Source organism: Centroberyx affinis, unplaced genomic scaffold (assembly GCF_046629955.1).
Source record: "Centroberyx affinis isolate AG114_WGS23_722 - 3 ecotype Tasmania unplaced genomic scaffold, CSIRO-AGI_Caff_v1 ptg008561l_1, whole genome shotgun sequence".
Taxonomy (NCBI): Eukaryota; Metazoa; Chordata; class Actinopteri; order Beryciformes; family Berycidae; genus Centroberyx; species Centroberyx affinis.
Window position 1 is genome coordinate 1 of NW_027284235.1, and position 22,500 is coordinate 22,500.

Here is a 22,500-nt window from a genome sequence, read left to right on the forward strand (position 1 = left end):
TAAATTATATTTTAATTCATGTAAATAGTTTAAAACAGAAGACTATGGCTTCCTTTTAAACTGAATACATTTCTCTTCAGAGATTGTTTACATTATAAAACTGTAGAGATGTGCTCCTCATATACTGTATAAAGTACATATATTCATTGATTTGCCTCCAAAAAATAAAATCCTAATGAACAGCATTCTTTCTGAGGGGATGTGATCATTTCTGAACAAGGAAGAACGAATACATTCACTTTTTTTTACTGACACTTTTATCCTGAGCGACTTGCAGTGTAGAGTGTAACAGTAGAATAATAATGTAGCCTATAATGTTTAAGATGTTTAATGCTGAAGGTACACTAAGATTTTATGTAAAAAACTACCCAATTCTTCTTCTATTTGTTCCAAACAGTGGTGGACAGTAACTAAGTACATTTACGAGGTACTTGTACTTTACTTGAGTATTTCCATTTGATGCTACTTAGTACTTATACTCCACTACATTTTAGAGGGAAATATTGTACTTTTTACTCCATTACATTTATTTCACAGCTATAGTTACTAGTTACTTTTCAGATCAATATTTTATATTTAATTATTTGATCATCTTTATAAAATAACTATAAAATAGCATTGTTATAGATTAGACTACCCAAAAGTATAGCTAAATTGTTAAGATTAGCTTCACGTTGACAACTTTAAAATGCTGCTTACATGTACATGTATGTCAATAAATCAGTATTAATATTCCAATAATTTATGAAAAATATAACTCTCTAAATGGGGACAGTCTGCATAATGAGTATGTTTACTTTGATACTCTAAGTACGTTTTGCTGCCAATACTTATGTACTTTTACTTAAGTAAGATTTTGAATGCAAGACTTTTACTTGTAATGGAGTATCTTTACATTGTTCTATTGCTACTTTTACTTAAGTAAAATATCTCAGTTCTTCTTCCACCACTGGTTCCAAACAAGCCGCTGTTGCTGCTGGTGGACATGTTGAGCACATCACTTCCCTTCCCAGATGGTTTCTACCAGTGTTGCGGCAAAATTTGTATCCCCTAAGGGAATTATCGTGCGGAAAAGGCACTTAATAACTGACAAGTAGACTAACGTAGAGCCTGACAAATTCCTTGTAGACTCAATGGACGCTTGTGGTTTAAGACAATGAGACCACAAACAAGCCTGATCTCTGTTCATTACAATGCAACTAGATTGGTTACTTTCAGTAGTTGGCTACTTTCATTCTCTGTAATGTATTTATATGAAAGTGGGAGTGTCTTCAACTCCATTGGGTGGGGAGATTTTGTTCCAAAACACAGTATGGGCCAGAAAGCGAGTTTTGAAAGTCAGAAATCTCAGCAGTTGGGACAAGTGATCATTCAAGTATTGGTACTGATCAACAACGTAGGGCTGGGCGATATGGTTGAAATCAATATCACGATAATCAGAAGGATTTTTCTCGGTATCAATATATATCACGATATGGTTCATGTATGCAAAATCACGTTAAATAATCAAATTAATGTTCATCTCATTGAACCGAATGGTAATGTTAGGTGTGATGTCAAACAAAACAGACATTTTCAAATAAAATTCCTACCATACCTCATTTTATACGAGTTTTTAAGTAAAATTTGCTTGTCATCATCAATGTAGACAGCAGAAATGTGTGTCACGATATCAAAATATCTTCATATCATCACGATATGATTCCACTGAAACATGATATACGATAATATTGAATTATCGCCCAGCCCTACAACAACCCGATCAACCGGCTGCAGATTTATACATTACGGTAATTTTGTGCTATGAGGCAGTAGAAACCTACTTACTGCACCTTTAATACCCCCCATTTGCTCTATTTATATTCTACTTTTCTCTGCTGCATGTTGCTGAACCGCCCAGTTTCCCCCTTTAGGGACGATTGAAGTTTCATCTTTTCGACACATGCTACATTTTCAAAGGTCTTCTTACAAGTTATTTGACTGGGCAGCAAAACCAAATAACATGCCATTCTCTCTGGTTCACACTTGGATCAGTTGCTGCCTTCTGGCTGCAGGGGTGTGAAGATTATTTGTATATACTGTATGTGTGTGTGTGCACGGGTATTATTTGTGTGTGTGTGTGTGTTTGTGTTTTATACAGCTGGGTGTAGCATGCTTACACAGGAATGCATGTATGTCTGCAGTTATCAGCCTCTCCTTGCTGTGGGGAGGTTCAGCACTACGCTCTGCTACCAGCACTGACACACACACACACACACACACACACACACACACAGACACTCCCACTTTCCAGTCTTCCCCTGGTTAAACAGCGCCCTATTAACAGGCCGCTGGCAATTTTCCGCCTGGCTAGACTGTGATTCGCGTGTCAGTGACAGCAGTGATGGTTCCTGCGGTGGCTGAGGGTTTCTGCACAGGATTCACTGTCCCGACTCTCCTGTGCTGACTCCGCTCTGCGATCCGCTGTCACTCTCACACCGCCGAACACGCATTGGGAAAGAATGAAGGTTTTCACAAAGCCCTAAGGCTACGTTTACACGGGAAGAGGAAAACCTAAATATTATCTTCGTTTTCATTGATAATGTATCTAGCCTGGCCGACGGAATACAAATTTTGTTTTTTTAAGCCTGGCATGAAGCAAAAAGACTCTTGAGGGGGCAGGGGATGAGGATAAAATAAGCACCATACAATTTACAATTAACATGTGCAATACAACATATACAGTACTGTGCAAAAGTCTTAGGCACCCTTAGATGTTTGTTTATGTGTCTTCTACATTAGTGTAGTCAGTAGACTGCTCTTTATAGTAAATTTTTTTAGATTTAGAAACTTTTGATTTTTTGAAAGCCTCTTCGTTTTTTTTAATTATTTTTATTAAACCTTTATTTAGACAGGTAATCTCATTGAGACACGGGGTTTTACAGATTTTTTTTTTTATATGTGCCTAAGACTTTTGCACAGCACTTTATATTTTGTTTATATTTTGCTATTTTTTGTTAATATATTGCTATGTACCTTATGCACCAACCATACCAACTCACTTTCCTTGTATGTGCAAACATACTTGGCATAATAAAGAATTCTGATTCTGAAGTAAAATTTTAAAGATAGCATAAAATAAGTACTTTGATAGAGAGCTACTGTATGACGCATTATAGCAAGATGGTGATGCTCATATTCAGCTATTTCTTTATGTGTTTTATACTTGTATGAACACCAGAGAAGGTAAATTACAGCAAAGAGTGCAGACAAGTCCATCATGTTTAGCTAAAGTTACAAGGACTGGAAGCGGATTTGTTACTAAAACTCTGTCCAGTAAACAAGCTACTTGTGAGTCCATCTTACTTTTGTTTTCAAGCCCTGATTCACTTTTAATTAGACCGTATGAACCTAAACCCATCAAGTACAAACTGCAACAAAGTCGACTTTCCCTTGTACTTTCCCCCCAAAGAAAGGTTATTTTATTTTTATTTAGCCTTTATTTAACCAGGTTTGTCCCATTGAGATCAAGGATCTCTTTTACAAGGGGGACCTGGCCAAGAATAGCAGCAACAGCGAGTTTCAACAAAAAATTAACATAAAAAACACATAAAAAACACATAGATTTGAGTAACATTAAAATGATCAGATAGAACATTTGCACACAGACAACCTGGATTCAATAGATTTCACCATAGCTTTAAAATCATTCAGGATTATAAGTTTTGAAGTTTAAGATCAGACTGTAAACTGTTCCATGCAGTAGGTGCAGAAAACCTAAAAGCTTTCCTTCCCAGTTCAGTTCGGACTTTGGGAACAGCAAATCGCAGAATGTCCCGAGAGCGGAGATTGTAATTTCCATATTTCAAGTTTAAAAGAGACGATAAGTAAGTAGGAATTTTGCCAAGAATGGCTTTGTAAATCAAAACATACCAATGACTGAGGCGGCGTGCACATAAAGCAGGCCAATTCACTTTTGAGTATAATACACAATGGTGAGTAAGAGACCCACAGTTTGTAATGAATCTCAGAGCCCCATGATACACGCTATCCAGCATGTGGAGACAGGGAGCAGAGGCATTCATGTACAACACATCACCATAATCAATAATGTAAGGTGGGTATCACACCCTTACATTTAACCAGAGTAGCTTACAATGGGTACAACAGTAGAAAATTAAATTCCTATATCACCAACACTACAAGCAACCGATAAAGAAAGTACTTACAGGGGTGTAAAACACAATATAAGAGCAAACATAACGTTTGTACTCTCATTGTACAACCTCTAAGTACATTATGTATTCAGGAGGTTTTCATTACCCCGTATTCTTGTGTACCTTTTCCTAGGTCAGTACCCAGGTTAATGCACTGGAATAAGGCTGCTGTGAAGTGTTTTTTTTTTTGTTTTTTTTAAATAGTATGTTTATTCTCTTTAAACAACATAGATATAAGACAAGACATACCTTACACAGATTTACATCAAAACTATATATAACCGAGGCAAAGACAAGACAGAAAGAAAAAATAAAAAAATTGTGCAGGAGCAACATTCTCCTAGAAAGTACACATAGTCACATCAGTTTAAGAGGTATTTTAAAGCAGCCCATAGATGATCAGTGCTATTTATTCATTTATTATATATATATAGATATATATATATATTTTTTTTTTAACATCACATTAAAAAACTAGACACCTGTGCCGTATCTGGTGGAAAGCAAAGAGCAAATCAGTGATCATGTGTAGTCCCCTAACCGTTAATCAGATCTCTCATTGATTCCTCATTGTCATCACTTTGTAGCATATCCGACACATTAACATTCCTTGGGTAAAAGGGCCCCAAACCCTATCAAAGGTTTCACTTTTCCTTTTCAGAATAGAAGTTATCTTCTCCATAGCACAACAATTACTCATTTCCCTAAGCCATCGGCCCACCTGTGGTCTTTGAATATTCCTCCATGAAGAGGCGATCGAACGCTTCGCTCGGAGCAAACACATATCCATAAGGATTTGTTTATTCCTTGATATGACTAGGGTGGCAGGATATATAACCCCAAAATAAACATTTTAGGATCAAGAGGTAGCTTTACATCTGGCGTTTTGTGTATTATTCATGAGATCTCGCACCAAAAAGTTGCAATCTCTCTGCAATCCCACACGCAGTGAAAAAGTGTCCGCTGTGAAGTGTTAACCTATTTGGGCGATTAGTTGTGCAACCCAAAGCCAGAGGAGAGTCAGACGATTAGAAAAGCTCCCATCAGCCATTTGCTGTCCTGCTGTCCTCTGTCTTGTGTCTGCGGGGCGGTCGTGACTGCAGCACAGAGCCGGACTGCAGTGCAGAGGATCAGAGACCACACTGTCTCCACGGGCCTCCGCTGAGTCTCACACTGTTGTCACGCATGAACCTCCTAACATCGATTTATTTTTTTTCATATTGTTCTCATATGATGAAATTGGGCGGAGGACTATGGGTCGGTCGACTTCTACTTGTTTGTTCGTGTGTTTGTTCGTTCATCCGTCCTATCTCAGACACCACACTGATCAGATTTTGATGAAATGTGACCGTTTGATTCATCTCATCACTCCATTTTCAAAATGAAAAAAAACCTGATTAGTCCAATGGGGGGCGCTACATCGTTTGTTTACTTGTTTGTTTATTAATTCTTTCTTCTACATGTCACACGCATCTCAGACACCTACTGGATTTTGTCTAAATGCATGTCACCATTTCATTTTGGCATTTTACAAATTACCCTGACTACATTGTTTGTTCATTAATGTGTCACAGCTATGTGGTTTTTGACCAAATTTGGTCAATTAAAAAAAAAGAAATGATGCATCTCATGACTTCATTGAGATATTTTCAAAATTACACTGATAGGCCTTACACTGATTTGTTCACCCATGTGTCACACGAGATATCTCTGACAGAGCTGATTGATTTTTTTTACAAAATTTAGGGGAATGATGCATCTCAACATTACATTTCACCATTTTTAAAATTACACTTGTAGGTCTAGGGGGGGTGCTACATCTTTTGTTTGATCATTCGATTATGTGTCCAAAGCAATATGTTAGACAACGCTGGCTGAAGGGGAATGATGCATCTCACCACTGCATTTCAGCATTTTGAAAATTACACTTGTTGGTCTAAGGGGGGCGCTACATCTTTTGTTTGATCGTTCATCCATATGTCAGAAGCAATATATCTGACACCGCTGATTGGGCAAATTTGGGGGAATGATGCATCTCACCACTACATTTCAGCATTTTTAAAATGTCACTGCTTGGCCCACGGGGGGCGCTACATTGTTTTAATTTGTTTGTGTATCATGCACAATATCTCAGACAATGATTTGATTTTGACGAAACTTGGGGTAATGATGATGCATCTCACCATCCCACTGGAGCATTTTCAGAATTACACTGATTGGCCCAAGTGGAGGGAGTTTGTTTTGTGTTTGTTTGTTTGTTTGTCCATGAATCACGCATGATATCTCAAGACACTGCTGATAAAAGATTTACAAAAATCAAGGCAATGATGCATCTCATCATTACATTTTATCATTTTGAAAATTACACTGATTGGCTCAAGGGGGAGCGGTACAATTACAGGTCAAAACAAGGTGATATATTTCTTACTGATGGGCCCAGAGGGGGACGACTGTTGACTTGTTTTCTCATTTGTTATAGTATATTTTATATGCTGTCATTTAGCACACCTGGAATGACCCAATTTCCCAAGGGGATCATTAAGCCGAATGTTATCTAACTCCAATTTTGTTTTATGGGTAAAGCAAGTTTCATGACCCCAGGGGCCATGAAACCTGCTCAAAACCAATTTATTAAGGAGGGTTTGAATTGTATTATAACGATTTAAAAAATGCACAGTGGCCAATCTGAAACCAAGGCCATTTTCTTCATCCCTGAAAAACAGAGGCTTTTTTTTTTGAGATATGGGGTTTCCACATCAGCTCCGTCCCTGAGGATGCCAACTTAGCTCAGACAGCAGAACAAGAGATACTGTAGAGAGAGCAGCATCAGGTCAAAGATCACTTCATGCAACACACTGATAGTTGTTATATTTGGTGGATGTTGACCTCTGTAAGGGTCGCATCTCCAGCAACTACAGGTGGAAAAAAATGTTTGGAATGGTTGTTTTATTTTTTTACCCTTTTGACCCTCTTAAAAACAAGGGGATTCCTGCACTCGACCCGCTGATGCACAAAATGATGACCTGTGACACCAACCAATGACTTCTTTTCATACTTTTTCGGCTATTTTACTTGATTAAGGCTGAATAACCTTAAATATTTTGCAAAAAAAAAAAAACAGCAAATGTTTGATTGTCTTTAGATGTCACACATTGTTTTACCTTGCTCTTTCTCTTTGATTGTTTTGACTTTTTACTTTGTTGCATATTGTTGGTCTGTCTTGGTGTAGCCTGATATTCAGACTGAACGGCCATTTTGTTACACTACTACATTATTCAGCCTGAGATTGCATCCTTGTTTCCCAGAACCAATCACTAGTGACTGACATATCCGGCTGCTCTGACGTTACTTCAGCCACACTGATGCTGGGCGTATTTACTAATTTTACCGAGAATGTTGGTTGATTTTGACAAAAATATTGTTTTTGCAAAGACAATCTGTCGGTTAAGGGGGTGATTTCAACAAATATTATTCTGCTGAAACGCCAATGAATAACCGGTTCAAGCTTTAGTCCCATCCACAAAGGCTCTGATTGGCTCGATTGTTTCCCCGGGTGAGAACAAGCCGTTGACAAGGGAAACACCAGACTCTCTGAATCACTCGACAAAATCTGAAAAGTGGGCGGGACGAGATTCAGGAGTCTGGAACCAGGCTCGCGTTGACGCTGCTTGGCCCTTTGAAAGAAAGATAAAACGCCTAACCTAAACCTGGTTAAATAAAGGTTAAATTATAAATACAACCACCAGAGACAGGATAATATATTTCATATCAGAAACATGTTTTCTTATGTTCCATAATTCATATAATTTCCTCGTAAATCATCCCATGACAGCCCAGGGGATTTTGACCCTGATGTTGAGAGCTGCTGCTTCCCAGCACAGCAGCGTCTGGTGTCATATTACTGCACAGATGCAGGCAAATTAAATGCAGTGCAGTCGGAGGAGGTTGTTGCACAGATCATGCATATTGCAGGACTGGTTAGATAAGCCTCTTAACTGTCCTCATGAGGCATGTTGAGGCACGATGCAGCCGCATACAGCACACCTGCTGCCAGTGCCATACAGATGATTTGGTGTTCTGCATGCATTAACATAAAGTTGAATAAAGAATCATAAAACAGGTCACACCCTCGTCTCCCGTATCTTCTACTCGCTCTAATATGCTGTTATATTCAAAAAAGGGGAAAAAAAACCTCTCAGTTCAGCATTCATTTCACATATTTCTTTTGGGGTCACAGGAATAATTTGTTATATATTTTGTTTCGGTTCTGTAGCTCTGACCCTTGCACATTCATCACTACTGGCTTGTAATGTTGGTAATTCGAGGAATTTAAGCTTATTCAGCTGCTGCAGATATAAGGATGAGCGTCAGCTAAATGCCTAAAATATAACTGTACATCATGAAACGTCAGTATAAATGCGTTGCTGGGGCAAGAAAGCCGGAGCGGGCCGGCTGAGTGACTCCCCACGGTGAAAAGACCGCAGCCGATCCATGCTCTCTCCTTCACAGCCGTCCTATAAATAGTCCTGCATCGCTCTCTCGGCTGTGGCGTGCAGGCTGGCAGCTCCGCAGTCACGACTGCCCCCGATCCCCGCTAGAACGAGGCTAAAGCTCCCTTCCTGCAGGCACACCGGGTGTACTGCAGCTGCTCTGCTCTCTCCCTCTCTCCCTCTCTCCTCTCTCTCTCTCTCTGCTGCAGTCACGGGTTCTCCCTGCGTCAGAGCCAAGCTTTACGCCAGGCTGAGCATCACAACCGTATACGGCAATCCTCCGTCTGAGCTCCCAGCATGCCCTTACGTCATGGGGATTTACGTCACCGAGTCATGACGACACACTCGGATTACGTATGCCATTACTATATTACTATAGCGTGTGTGAGGGAGGGAGGGAGAAAGGGAGGGAGGGAGGGAGGGGAGTGATGGATTTAGCTCGTGTCCTTCCGCCCATGAGGCTCCAATGCCGATCAGATTTCATTATCCCGCTCTGCTGGGCTCCTGCCCCGCCTGGCGTCACTCTGTGTTTTGTAAGAGTATTATGCATGGCACTAGGTGGAAGAATTAACAGAAGTGTACACACACACACACACACACATGCAAATGTGTGATGCAGCAGGCAGATATTTATACACTGTCAGCTGCTGTATAAGTCCTCTTTCATCATGCATTTACCCTGCATTAGCACTGCAGACTTTCTTGAATGTTACAGTAGAACCAAAAGAAATCTCTCTCTTTCATCCAACCAGATCATAGTTACCAGATCATTCCTTCCAAGCAAACATTTTGACGTTGAATAGACAACGTCCATAATTGCTGCTACCTGCATCATTTTGTGAAATCAGGACCTAAATACCTGTCTGAAATCAGTTCAAAACAGTTTACAAAGGTGTTTTAATAAGAATTTTTACAGCACCATAATATCATATTTTGGAAATTTTGTGCTTGTTTTGTGCATGTAAAGCTAAGGAGTTGTGGCAAAATTTGCTTCCCCTAAAACAACGTGTTCCCCTGGCAGTGTGTCATTGTTTTGGTGTGTTGCTGTTTTGTCGCTGCAAAAGTAAATTATTATGGCAGAAATGTGCTTAATAAATGGAAAGTAGAGTTATGCAGAGCCTGACAACTTCCTTGCACAATCGACTGACTCTTGTGGTTTGAGATAATAAGACCAAAAAAAGGCAGCTAGGTAGCCTAGGTTACCGTCAGCAGCCTCCTCTTCACTCTGTCGTCCCATGAAATGTTTTTAAAACATTTCACCGTTTGAAAAGCCGGCAACAGGAAAACAGCCGACAGAAATTGAAACAGTTTTGTTATTTTCTTCCCTGGCATGAAATCAAGGTGAAGGCACACTGCCAGGGGAAACATTTTGGTTTTTTTTGAGGAAACACATTTTGGCACAACACTTGGCCACCTCCTGCACACCGCTGTCAATCAAATGCTTGCTGGGTTGCAACTTTTAATGGCTGAAAAGAGAGAGCGAAACAATTCCTCTTGGGGACAGGAGTGTAGCAGAAGTAGCAGTAAAAAGTTGGACCGCTACATTCTCTACACAAAAACACAGACATGAACACAGACACATGCGGGCACACACACATTCATACATACACAGGTGAATGTGTGGTGCGATGGATGTACTGTAACCTCACCTGTGTATATAATGCTGACACACACAAAATTAAATTCTATGCATAGTAATAAAAATACACAGATGTGCATGTGGGAATGTATGCTGCAGTAGGCATTCACACATAGATTGTGCTGGTATAGATACTATTCTCTGTTATGGAGGCATGTGCAAAGCAATATACACACACACACACACACACACATAAAGTGGATTTTCTACAACGGCTCCTCTAATTTCCTTTGATCATCAGCAGTTAGCAGGACATAAGAAAGTGATTCAAATTGTACTTTTAATTACTTTTTAACTGGAGGCTCAAACACAGTAAACACAGACACACTAACACTACACCACACAGGGTGAAAACAAACTACACACACACACTACTCAGTGGAAAAAGTACACAGAAAACAATGCCATTCATTATGAAAATAGCCGTATCTTTACTACTTACAAGCAATTACATTTCTCATTATTAAACAAGGTAAAAGTATAATACGTTGTGTGTTAAGTCTGAGAAATTAGTTCCCAGAGACACAAGCTCACATTTGTCCACTGCACATTCCACATAGTAAGGGAAAGATGTTAAAAGTTGGCTCCAATCAACACAATATCTTTTACACTGTGAGTATAGACTTTACATATTGATTTTGTCACACAAAATACTCCAAAATCCTATGCTGCAGAACAGAAAATAAGCTCCCAGTGACTGGTCAACACTATACATGCCTATCTGGTATTTGCAGCTAATTAACAAGCATCTCTCTCAGTCTCCCTTAATCTGTCCGTTTTACAGACAGCTGACAGTGGAGACAAACAAATATCAACATAGCTCATAATGTCACGAGAGGCTAGCGAAAAATACAAAACAAATGCTGAGGTTTGGTTCACCGACAGTATAAAAATACCTGGTTTGGACTCTATGAGCGGGGGATGAATGTTTACCCCACCAGCTGCTCCCTCTCTGTACGATTATAAAAGTGCATCATGAAGCAAAAGTCTACAGTTACACAAGAAATGATGCAAATATCTATTTTTTTCTAATCTCCTCTCAACATGTCCATCAGACCCACAGCAGAGTCACAGTTCTTTCGTCTCTGTGATCTTCAATTTCCTCGACACAGCTCGAGCGGCGGCACACTTCAGTAAATGTATATTTGTTCAGCCGAGGGCTCTTGGACTTTTTCGATCAGGGCTCAAGTGAGAAATTTACTCTCTCATCCCAGGACCGAGGGTCTTGGAAACATTTTGCCATTCTCGTCCTACAGGGACCCACCAGAAGTTGACCCATAGCCCACAATTTTGGTTCCATATAGTTTATGAAACCAGGTGCTAGATCAGTGATTCTCAACCTTTTTCATATCAAGGACCCCTAATTTAGTCCACGTTAGGGCCACGGACCCCCCATTTTATGAGATTTTGTCTCTCGGACCCAAATCTGAGAATCTTTTTATTGTTTGATATGATTTTGTCCAGAAATGTATGACTATCTGTATTGTAGGTAGAGAGATAACAGTGAAATTATAACCAAACAATCATTCTTCTACATTCTCTAATTGTGTTAACTTCTTAAAAATGAAATAATGCTTAAGTTTAACAATTCATCAATTTGCTGGGGACCCCCTGGAACCCCCTCAAGGACCACTGGTGGTCCCCAGACCCCACACTGAGAACCACTGTGCTAGATTATACAGATTGTAAGTTTTTAGCGCAGTAAACTTTATGTAGTAATGTGCCAAAACATTTAACTATAAAATGCAAGTATTAGTAGTACGTATTTCTAAATAAACCCAATGGTATGCAAATTCATTCAACCCCTTTAAAGGTGTTATAAGAAGCATTTTTAATCATTAGTATATCATTGTTAATTAAATTAAGTGACACATTGGTATATCTTTGGTATACCATTTACTGAAGACTTGTCTATAAACGCAGAGTGTCCTCTCTCCAGCGAGGCCCGGGCTTCCCAAAAGCGTTTCTGCGTTACCCTCCCCTTAGTTTCATATCATTTCCTTTTCATTTCATTTCTTTGGGCCGTTGAACAAAGCCCGAGGTCACACTTGTTGTTTGGAAGGGATGCGAGTGATTGTAGTGTTGGCCATTAACGATAAAGCACCTTGAGCATTTCATATCTGATGGTGAGTGGAAGGGAAGTGAGAGGGGAGAGTATAATGAGGCACACTGAGCTGGCCATGAAAAGAAAGAAATAACAAAAGACCATGATGAGTTTTCTCATTATTTTTCTCCTCTTTACAGATAAATTGAATGTGGAATATGTGTGGAATATACTTTACTGCATGTTTAGTGCTGCAATTAACTAAAAATTTAAAAGAATGACTAGTTGAAATTTGATCATGATTTTGTGACATTTTCTTTCGCAACTTGGTGACCCTTACTTCCAGAGGATCAGGTTCAATGTGATTTTTGGCATGCAGTAACACCACTATGCATTTAAGTCTCTAATTTTTCAAGATGCTTTTTTTTTTTCTTACAATTTCTAAGACTGAATAAAGCTGTGTATGCTCGTTTGAAATAGTGTAACTCTTCCTTAAGCACAAATTAACACTTTTTTGCAATTAGTTGGTCTTGTGAAGATTTATACCTGTTCCCATTTGAAATTGAGGTTTTATAAATAACTAGTTTGTTTGATTTTATGCGTACAACCCTCAGTAAGATCAAATATCATGGTGAGATCTTTTTATAAATTACCATGTATTCTTTACATTTTACATTTTCTGGATAAAATTGAGTCACAACACACCAAATGACAAATGTGAAGAGGTGGAGAGGAAGAAGCATGTAACAGCTATTTTCAGGTATTTTCAGGGGATGTGATCTAATTAAATCAGGTCTTTAAGATGGGATTTCAAAAATCACATTGAAATGAAAAGAAATTGATCTGTGTGCTAAAACTCTTTTGGGAAACCCAGAGCTGGACTGCAACCAGAAGCTGGCAAGCTGGTGCTGGAGCTTCATCTCTAGCTGACAACACAAGTCTTAGAATTTGACTGGGCTGCACTTGCTGCTGTTGCAGGAGGAAGGAAGGAAGGAAGGAAGGGAGGGAGGACGGAAGGAAGGAAGGATGGAAGGAAGGAAGGAAGGAAGGAAAGATGGAAGGAAGGAAACAAGAAAGAAAGAAAGTTAAATTTCTGTGTCAGTCGTAGAAAGGGACACCATGAAATCTTGCATTACAACATTTTTGCAACTTCTATACCTGTGTGTGTGTGTGTGTGTGTGTGTGTGTGTGTGTGTGTGTGAGTGTGAAAGAGAGAGAGACAGAGAGAGACTCCCACCTTGCTTGGCCCCGGCGGCCTGCTGAGCTGCCTCCTCCTTGGCCTTCTTGGCCTCCTCGAGGACGGCCAGCTTGGCCTCATGCTCCTCCTTCAGGGCGTTCCACTCCTTCCTGTTGTTCAGCAGCCGGTCCAGCATGGGGGTGATCTCCACATGGAAACGACTGAACTCCTGGAGAGCAGGAGGAGGAGGAGGAGAAGAAGAAGAGGCTTGATCAAATCGATTATATGTACCGGTGTTGTAGTCGAGACCACCTACAGTGAGACCGAAGCTAATCAAGTCCAAGTCAAGACCGAGACTTTATGGGTGAAGACTGAGACAAGGACAATGCGAGTCCAAGTCAAGATCATGACTGTAGTTGTGTGGGTTCAAAATTACATCAAATTCTCTGCAAATATTTCAATGTGTTTGACTGTATGTCTTTTGGTCTTGTTGTTTTCCTGGTGTGGACCTTCATAGTTATCTTGTTTTGTTTTGTTTTGTTTACTCTGTCTTGTTCCGTTTGTTTCAATTCTGCGCCTGAGTGCTTTCCTTCCTGGTGGTAACGGAGTTTTGTTTTGTTTTGTTCTATTTTTATATAGATTTATATAGGTTTTATACTTTTATTTTACTACCCCGGTAGCAACTAATGGGGATCCGAATAAACAAACACACCTCCACTTCTCTGTTACATGTAAAGCTCTGCCACTTCCACTGGCATCACGCCCAGTCAATTTAAGAGGCCAAGTGTCCGCTCACATATTTGGTGTCTTACATCTCTCCGACATGATGAACAGGGATTTTTTTTTTTGCTGAGAAACAAACAAACAAGGTCTCTCTTTGCAGTGAGCAGCTCACAGATCTTGGAGAAAAACCTTGAAGATGTTTGAGGCAAAAAATAACGAACGTGTTTCAGCCCGCGGGACGCCTTCATCAGGGTCCGGGACGTCTCAACACCACACTTCACTTTCATGGTCAGAAACGAGGTGTGCAATCAGGCTGTCTGCCAGTCAAACATGATACCTCAGACACCATCTTATCTGATTTTGATGAAACTTGACAGAAGGACACATTCTGGAACTGTGCTTTGCTGTTTAAAAAAAATACACTAATTGGCCTGATAGAGGCGCAAGTCCAAATTTCAATCTGTGAAAGGCTACACTGATTTTGATGAGACTTGGAGGGAAGATGCATCTTGTTACTGATTGGCCCCACTGGGTGCCTGCATCACCTTGTTTTATTTTCATCTTTGCCAAGCCATGTTTCAATAATTTATTCATCACTTCAGTGCTCGTTGTTCGCCTCTGCAAGGTCGTCTTCCTACAGCTCCAAGATCAGAAAGCTCCTACAAACAGACCGCCTTGTTGGTTTGGTTCTCTGTGTAACTGTTGCCTATTCTGAAGAGCAGCTGACTGTGTGCTTTACAAGTGGAAACAACCCAGGTAGCGCTGATCCATTTCATTTTTCCATAGTTTTCAACCAAATTATTGGTAACACTTTACAATAAGGGTCACTAAGTTAAGGGTTAGCTAATGTTTAATAAGCATGAACTAACCCTTAATTAACAGTTAACTAATGTGTCTGGTAATCATTTACTAATGGTGTTCATGTTAACTAAAGTATTAATTTATACATTATTTAATAGTCATCTTTATAAACTATTAAATTATGTATAAATTAATACCTTAGTTAACATGAACACCATAGTAAATTACACATTAGTTAACTGTTTATTAAGCATTCACTAACGCTTATTAAACATTAACTAACCCTTAACTTAGTGACCCTTATTGTAAAGTGTTACCAAATTATTCTAATTGTATAATAGATCATACCTTGGTAATCCACTCTTCTCCTTCCTCATGTTTCTAGCTCCCTCCACAAACACCTATACAACAATACGACTATCCCCAAGCCTCTGATTACTGTGGTAATATCTATGTTCTCTGTTGATTTACTTTGTGGGCATGCTTGTGTGAATTTCTGCTGCTTAAGAAATTTCTACGAATTTTTTAAGAAAGCATGAAACTAACTTGTTTTGCCTACCAGCTTAAGTGACTGGCTTATCCCAAAATTCACCAGCCACCTACACTGTCTCACCTGCCAAGCGGCCTTTTTACAGCAGAGGAGTGGCTGGCAGAGTAGATTACATTTAACAACCATAGTCAAAATTTAGCAGCAGTTTGGTCAGTTGAATTCAGTGAACTTTCAGTGAATCGGCTCGGGTGTGTGTGTGTGTGTGTGTGATCTGGGGACTGACCTTGTAGACGAAAGCGCAGACGAAGTCGATGAAACCGCACTGGAGCTTCGGCAGGTCGGCCGACTTGTTTCTGTCCATCATGGGCTGGAAGAGAGAGAGAGGAGAATAAGATGCTGGACTCTCTACCCATCTGCCCCCCCCCCGGTTCCCTGGTTAGTCAATCTACTGCTCTTTCCATTTCATTAGGTTTAATTTTAATGCGGGTTGCATTTTATGTCTTTAACATTATAGCCATAATAACCGAGAGGATCTTTTTTTTTTTTTTACTGTGATTATGGGTGTAACAGTGATGCAGCTTGGTACTACCACATTAAAGAACACCCTCAAGGGTATTATGGCTTTTATACATGGTTTCTGTGCGTGTGCTGTCTGGAAAATTTTCTTCAAAAGTAGTCCACAGATTCATATAAAAACTATAAAAGAAAGATGACTAACTAGCTGCCTGTTTACCACAAAAGTTCAACCAAAAAAACAAGCATGTTTTACTGGAATTATCACAACAGCTGGAATGCATCTTTGACTCATCAGACTGCTTGGCTGAAATTATAATGTGTGATATATCTTTCTGCAGACTGATTTTTCTCATTAGGGACAATAAAGTCTTGTACTTCAAACGAAAGATCCAGAATTTGTTTGCTCATGTAGCTTCAGGACACATTCCTACAAGTTGACACCCAGGCTGAAAACCAGTGGAGTAGAGATTATTAAGACCGGTAGGGTGAAGTAGAGCTTCAGGAGACAGTCCTTCTAACCGGAGTACCAGGGTTCAAACCTCCATATCAGCAAGCAACTGCCCTGCTGAAGAGCCCTTGAGCAAGACTTCCTCTCCTCCTCCTAACCTCTGACCTCCTTGTGGAAACGTGGAAGAAACTTTCCCTGCAGGGAGCGATTAAAGCTGCACTAGGCAATATTTTTTTATGTAAAAATACACCTGTCTTGTCGGACTAAATCAAAAAGTGGGGCTGCAACAGAGAAGAGCGTCCCGTCCCCTGCAGATCTGTAGGTTCACCTGATTTGCCGAAGTTAAATTCTGGTGTTGGGTACGGACACTAGGGATGGGCCGATATATCGAAATTCAATATATCGCAATACGAAAATGTGACAATCTGTATCGTGGGGCAGAAAAATGAATCGCAATTTTAGCTGCATTTTATTATGCTGTAGTCATCACAAATGAGACGGCTTGACCATCACAATTTCACAAGCTCTCCATCCAAATTATATTGTTTATACTTTGTAATGACAATTGTTGTTTAAATTGTACATTTTAGCAAGCTAGTGCCATTGCTAGAAAGATTTCTGCAAAAAGTCACACTTTGTTGTCATTGAACTTTTATTTTTTATTATATCGTATCGTGGTTGTATCGAGTCGTGAACCCCCATATCACATATCGAATTGTGCTGTGGGATAAGCTTATCGTCCCATCTCTAATTGTCACTTCTCCCCCCGCAAGGAAGCGATGAATAAAAACTTAAAGAGTGAAATCCAAACTGTCTCGTAAACAGCAGTGAGCAGCGCTTTTCCTCTCTCGTCTCTTTGGTTTCCTTTGGTATAAAGCATCACAGACCAAGGTTATTATAGTTTTGCGTTTTTCATTAGTTTTTATTTTTATTTCGTTTTGACTTTCTGTTTTCAATTTCAGTTTAGTTTTAATTAGTTTTTAAAGCGGGTTTGCTAGTTTAGTTTAGTTTTTATTCTTTGAAAATGCTTAGTTTTAGTTTAGTTTTTATTAGTTTCAGTGTTAGTTTTAGACTTTTTTTGTAATATGGGGTATTTGTCAGGGGCGAGATTCAAAAATTCAAAATACTAGTCTTATGTATGAAATAAATTGACAAAGACGAAAACTAAGGACATTTTCTCTATAATTTTAGTTTATTTTAGTTAGTTTTTTAAACACACAATACAGTTTCAGTTAGTTATCGTTTTTTTGTAAAGCCTCGTTTTTATTTTTATTTCAGTTAACGAACTTTTTTTTTCACACCTAGTTTTCATTATTTCGTTAGTTTTCGTTAACGATAATAACCTTGTCACAGATCGGCCGGTTGGTAAACATGAGCGGGCTGAGTGCATTTTACTGACGTCACCTTATAGGATTTCTGGGTCAAGTTCAAATTTTTCAAATAGTGACCTCTCACTTTCCCGGTTCAGCTTCATGTTACCGGCCACATCCGAAATTTACCAGCATGTGGCCGGTGTTACCTTCCCTCCCTGAGGTTCACATAAATAACCGCGGCACATCAGCGTGGAACAAGAAACCAAAAGTTCACGTTGGCTTTTTTTTTTTTTTTTTTCACACTAAACCATGCACTTTTTGCATAGACAAAGACAATTTATAGTATAACGCTGCTATTCCCCTCCAAATATACTGCTAATTTTCTTTTTTTTTTTTTTTCTTGGTACACTATGTGTATTGGGTTGTACTGTATTGAGTTTGTGTACTGTGTGTATTGTGAATGTTTTTATAAGAGCTTTTTTAACTCTCTATTTTAATTTATTTATGTACACTGTAGGTCTAGGAGGAAAGGTATTTCATTCCTGATTGTACGTAAGTGCAAGAAAAAATGACAAGAAAGAAATCTTGAATCTTAATCTTGTAATTGCTGGCAAAATTGCCCGTCTACATTTCCTCAAAAAGTTGCTTGAGTGTCACAGCCTCTGAAAGTCTTTTTTTTTATTCTTTTCAGTTCACAGCAAGTTCCTGAATGTACTGGTAGAAGAATACAAACTGACCGAAATGAAAAGTTTTCCCCGCTGACATAGATGCTATTAAATTCAGAGCGCTGTGAAGAGAGAGAGAGAGAGAGAGAGAGAGGGAGGGGGAGAAAGAGAGAGAGAGATTTGGTGTTCTAGCACATCAAGTGTCTCAAGGACATAAGAGAATGAAATAGAGGGAGAGGGAGAGAGAGACCTACTGGTAGAGTGGTGGAGAGAGAGAGAGCAGGGAGGGCATGGTTGGCTAGGTTAGGGCCACAGTGACCGCTCTTTCTGTACCGCTGCACCACATAATGGCCTGTACATCACTCACTACCACCGCCACAGGGGACTAAATCTCTCTTTTCATTTAGTCTTTCATCTCTCTCTCCTTCTCTCTCCCTGTCTGTCTCCCTCAATCCCTTTCTCTCTCCTTCTTACTTTCGGTCTTATTCCCTTCACTCTCTTCTACCCTCTTTTCTCCCTTTTGTACTTTTTTTCTCCCCTCCCACTCTCCATCCTAAATTGAAGCCCCAAGGATAGTTTTGTCCTGCTTTTAATTCACATGATTCTCATCCACCCACCAAATCCTCCTTCTCCTCTTTAAGTTTAGTTTTTGTAGTTTGCAAAAAAAAATTAATGAAAACACTGGGAAAAGAGAAAGGATATGAAATACAAGCTGTGCAGGTGAGAGAAGGTTCAAGTGATATGAATTTTGAAGGCCGCTACTGATTAAAGCTGCCATGAGGTGATATTTTGTGCCAATAATCAATATAAATTTGACCATTGTCATCCCAAAAACTTCCAAAAATTATCAAGGATTCTTCTCAGGGTGGAAAAGCATCTGAAACAGTATTTAGACCATGACTCTCCACTGAAACCCAGGGTAATAAAAATGATTAACAAAATTATTTTAACAGCATTTTTGGCATCTTATATTATCATATATTTTCAACTATGGACATTTTAAATGAAGTGAATTGTGTCAATATTCGGGTTCCACTGATATGGGTCTCTAAAGGCCGATAATATTTTTGGATTGAAGCTGCAGGTATTTTGTACCGAAATTCAATATGATTTTCATGCAAAAGAAAAAAATAAAGTGAAACCTAAACAGGAAATATTTGTTTGGAATCTGAACAAAATGCCAAGTTAACTTCCTACAGACAGCCAGTGTAGTATTGATCAAATCTACAGTAAATATGTAATCAATCAAGCTGCATTATATCAGAGTTCGACGAAACTGACGGGACCAGATCTGGCTTTATATATCGGCAGGGTAGACCAATATATCAGTCTAACCCTAGTAATGAGGTCAAAGGTCAGAGCTAAAAATGCTGTTTTTCCCTCCCCACCCTTCATCCATCCAATAATAAGAATTAAAATGTGATGTTTCATTGATCCCTGTAGGAAAATCATCTTTTCGAGGTCAGAGGTCAGGTTCAGGTTCAGCTACACAACAGCAGCCTTCCTGGATCTGGTAGGGACTCAGTGTTTTGCTCAAGGACACTTCAGCAGGTGAAGATACTGCCTCCATCCATCCCTCTATCCTTCTTTCTACCATCCATCCCTCTCTCTATCCCCGAACTTTCTGTCTCCTTACAATAGGCTGCTGCTCCAGGACGGTCCTCTCCAGGTCTCCCTGCTCCCAGAACTCTGCAGCCACAGACAGCGCCACCTAGAGGGAGAAACAGAGAATCGTATAAGGCTTTGCATGGCCTGGCCCCGAGGTAGCTTTCCCAACTTTTACGTTACATTACATAGTGACATTAGTACATTCTGACACACATGGTACAGGGAAACAGCATCTCTTACAATAGATATACATACAACAGACCACACATATCACTCTACATATAGACATTCAGCATCACATTGCGCACGCAGACAGCATGGCCTACAGTGTCTGTAGAGTGTGTGTGTGTATGTTGGTGTTTCTGTTATGCAGCCAACAGTAAGGAGGTCAAGGGTCAGAGGTCACAGGGCCCTGGCAATATCCCTGTGACCACAGAATAGTCAGAGTAAGAGAAGTAATAAAGAGAAAATTGATAATAAGAAATAAAAATAAGAGTTGAGGAGAGAGGTAGAGGGGATTTATTCTCCTCAAATTCATCTATCAACATTCATTTGAATAACACAATTACTTATTTTACTGTATTTGGGGGTAATTCTCCTTTAAAGCATAGTTATTCATAAAGCTAGTGTGAGCAGCCGACATGAGTGGCGTTTTATTATAGCGCTGGCAGTTATCGAGCAGAAAATGCGGCCATATTCCTTGTTGAAATCACCTTGCACCTTGCCCATAAATGAACGTCTGACTCACTGCCAATCAGGCGGCTTCGGGTTTTGTGACACGATGAGATCAAAGACTGACATCTCTATCCCCACAAACCAAAAATGGAGCAATGCGAGCAATGCCGATGAATAATACGTGAAAAATTCCGTATTCGGGGTGCAAAAACCTCATTTTAGAAAGAGTTAGTCATCAGGCCTCGTCTTGGAGTACAATTGCCACGAGGCTGGAGGAACCTGTAGACAGATCTCCTGACTGTGAGCGTGGGAGGCAGGAGCTGACTGAAAATAAATCATCAGCCACAAAACGTCAGAGGAATATAGTATCACTAATGGAGCAGCTCCAGGTTTTTGTCTCCCGGTGACAGAGTGAGTCGTCTGTCCCAGCAAATCTAAAAGGAACTATCTGCCATCTGAAAGCTGCACTCGGAAAGAGCTTTATGTAAAAATCCAACTGTCTTATCAGCCTAAATCACTAAGTGGGGCTGCAGCAGAGAAGAGAGACCCATCTGCAGCAATCGAGACGCCGCAGATTCACCCGATTTGCTCAAATTAAATTCTGATGTTGGGTATGGACAGTTCTCCGCCCACAAGAAGTGACAAATTTAAACTCAAGAGTGAAATCCAAACTGTCTCCTAAGCAGCAGCAGAGAAAACTGGGCTCACCAACGTTAGATCTTTTCCTCTCTCATCTTTTTTTGGTTTCCTTTGGTATGAAGCATCACAGACCGGCCGGGTTGGTAAACATGAGTCTGCTGTGTGACGTTTACGGACGTCACCTTAGGGGCTGGGCGATAATTCAATATTATCGTTTATCGTCTTTCAGTGGAATCATATCGTGATGATATGAAGATATTTTGATATCGTGACACACATTTCTTATGTCTGAATTGATGATGACAAGCAAATTTTACTTAAAAACTCTGATAAAATGAGGTATGGTAGGAATATTATTTGAATATTTCTGTTTTGTTTGACATCACACCTAACATTACCATTCGGTTCAATGAGATGAACATTAATTTGATTATTTAATGTGATTTTGCATACATGAACCATATCATGATATATACTGATATCGAGAAAAATCCTTGATCCTTGATGATTATCATGATATTGATTTCAACCATATCGCCCAGCTCTACGTCACCTTGTAGGATTTCTGGGTATTTAAGTTCAAACAGTTTTCAAACAATTACCTCTCGCTCCCATTTAGAGCCGCCCACATGCAAAGTTGCCTTGTGCAGCAGGCAGCTTTAACAATAAGATCGCTAAGGGCAATATAAGTGTTTGAAAGCGCTTCACAAAGGGGTTGTAGAAATTTCTCTAACCAGAGAGAACCGTGTAACCCATTACCTGAAGTTAAAACATGATAATCACCAAAATTGGGATGACTGAGATACTGTATGTTGCCTCTGTATTCAGGGTGGAATTTACCTTTAAGGCAAAGAGTTAGTCATCAAACTAGTTTTACAGAACAATTCACATGAGACCGGGTGATACTGTAAATAGATATAATGAATGTGTGTGGGAGGTAGAGCTGACTCACCAGGTTCAGAAAAAGGTGAAGACGAATCAGAAAAAATATACAAGTAAAAGTGGAATATGCTAGTCGGCAAAGGTTGTGTGACGCGAGAAACGATGGCAGCCTGGAGGTCAGGGAAGCTTGTGAC

General features: G+C 39.7%; 1 protein-coding gene across 1 annotated transcript in view; it reads right to left on the minus strand.

The window, feature by feature from the left end:
• Window positions 1–13,291: 13,291 nt before the first annotated feature.
• The window catches only part of LOC139640186 (rod cGMP-specific 3',5'-cyclic phosphodiesterase subunit alpha-like), a gene marked incomplete at its 5' end in the record, with an annotated part of 17,965 nt that continues 8,756 nt past the window's right edge, over window positions 13,292–22,500 (minus strand). The window contains 4 exons of the mRNA XM_071514359.1: window positions 13,292–13,338; window positions 13,607–13,775; window positions 15,844–15,927; window positions 20,139–20,213. Of these exons, the coding sequence (XP_071370460.1) occupies window positions 13,292–13,338; window positions 13,607–13,775; window positions 15,844–15,927; window positions 20,139–20,213 (375 nt within the window). The remainder of the gene's footprint in view (window positions 13,339–13,606; window positions 13,776–15,843; window positions 15,928–20,138; window positions 20,214–22,500) is intronic.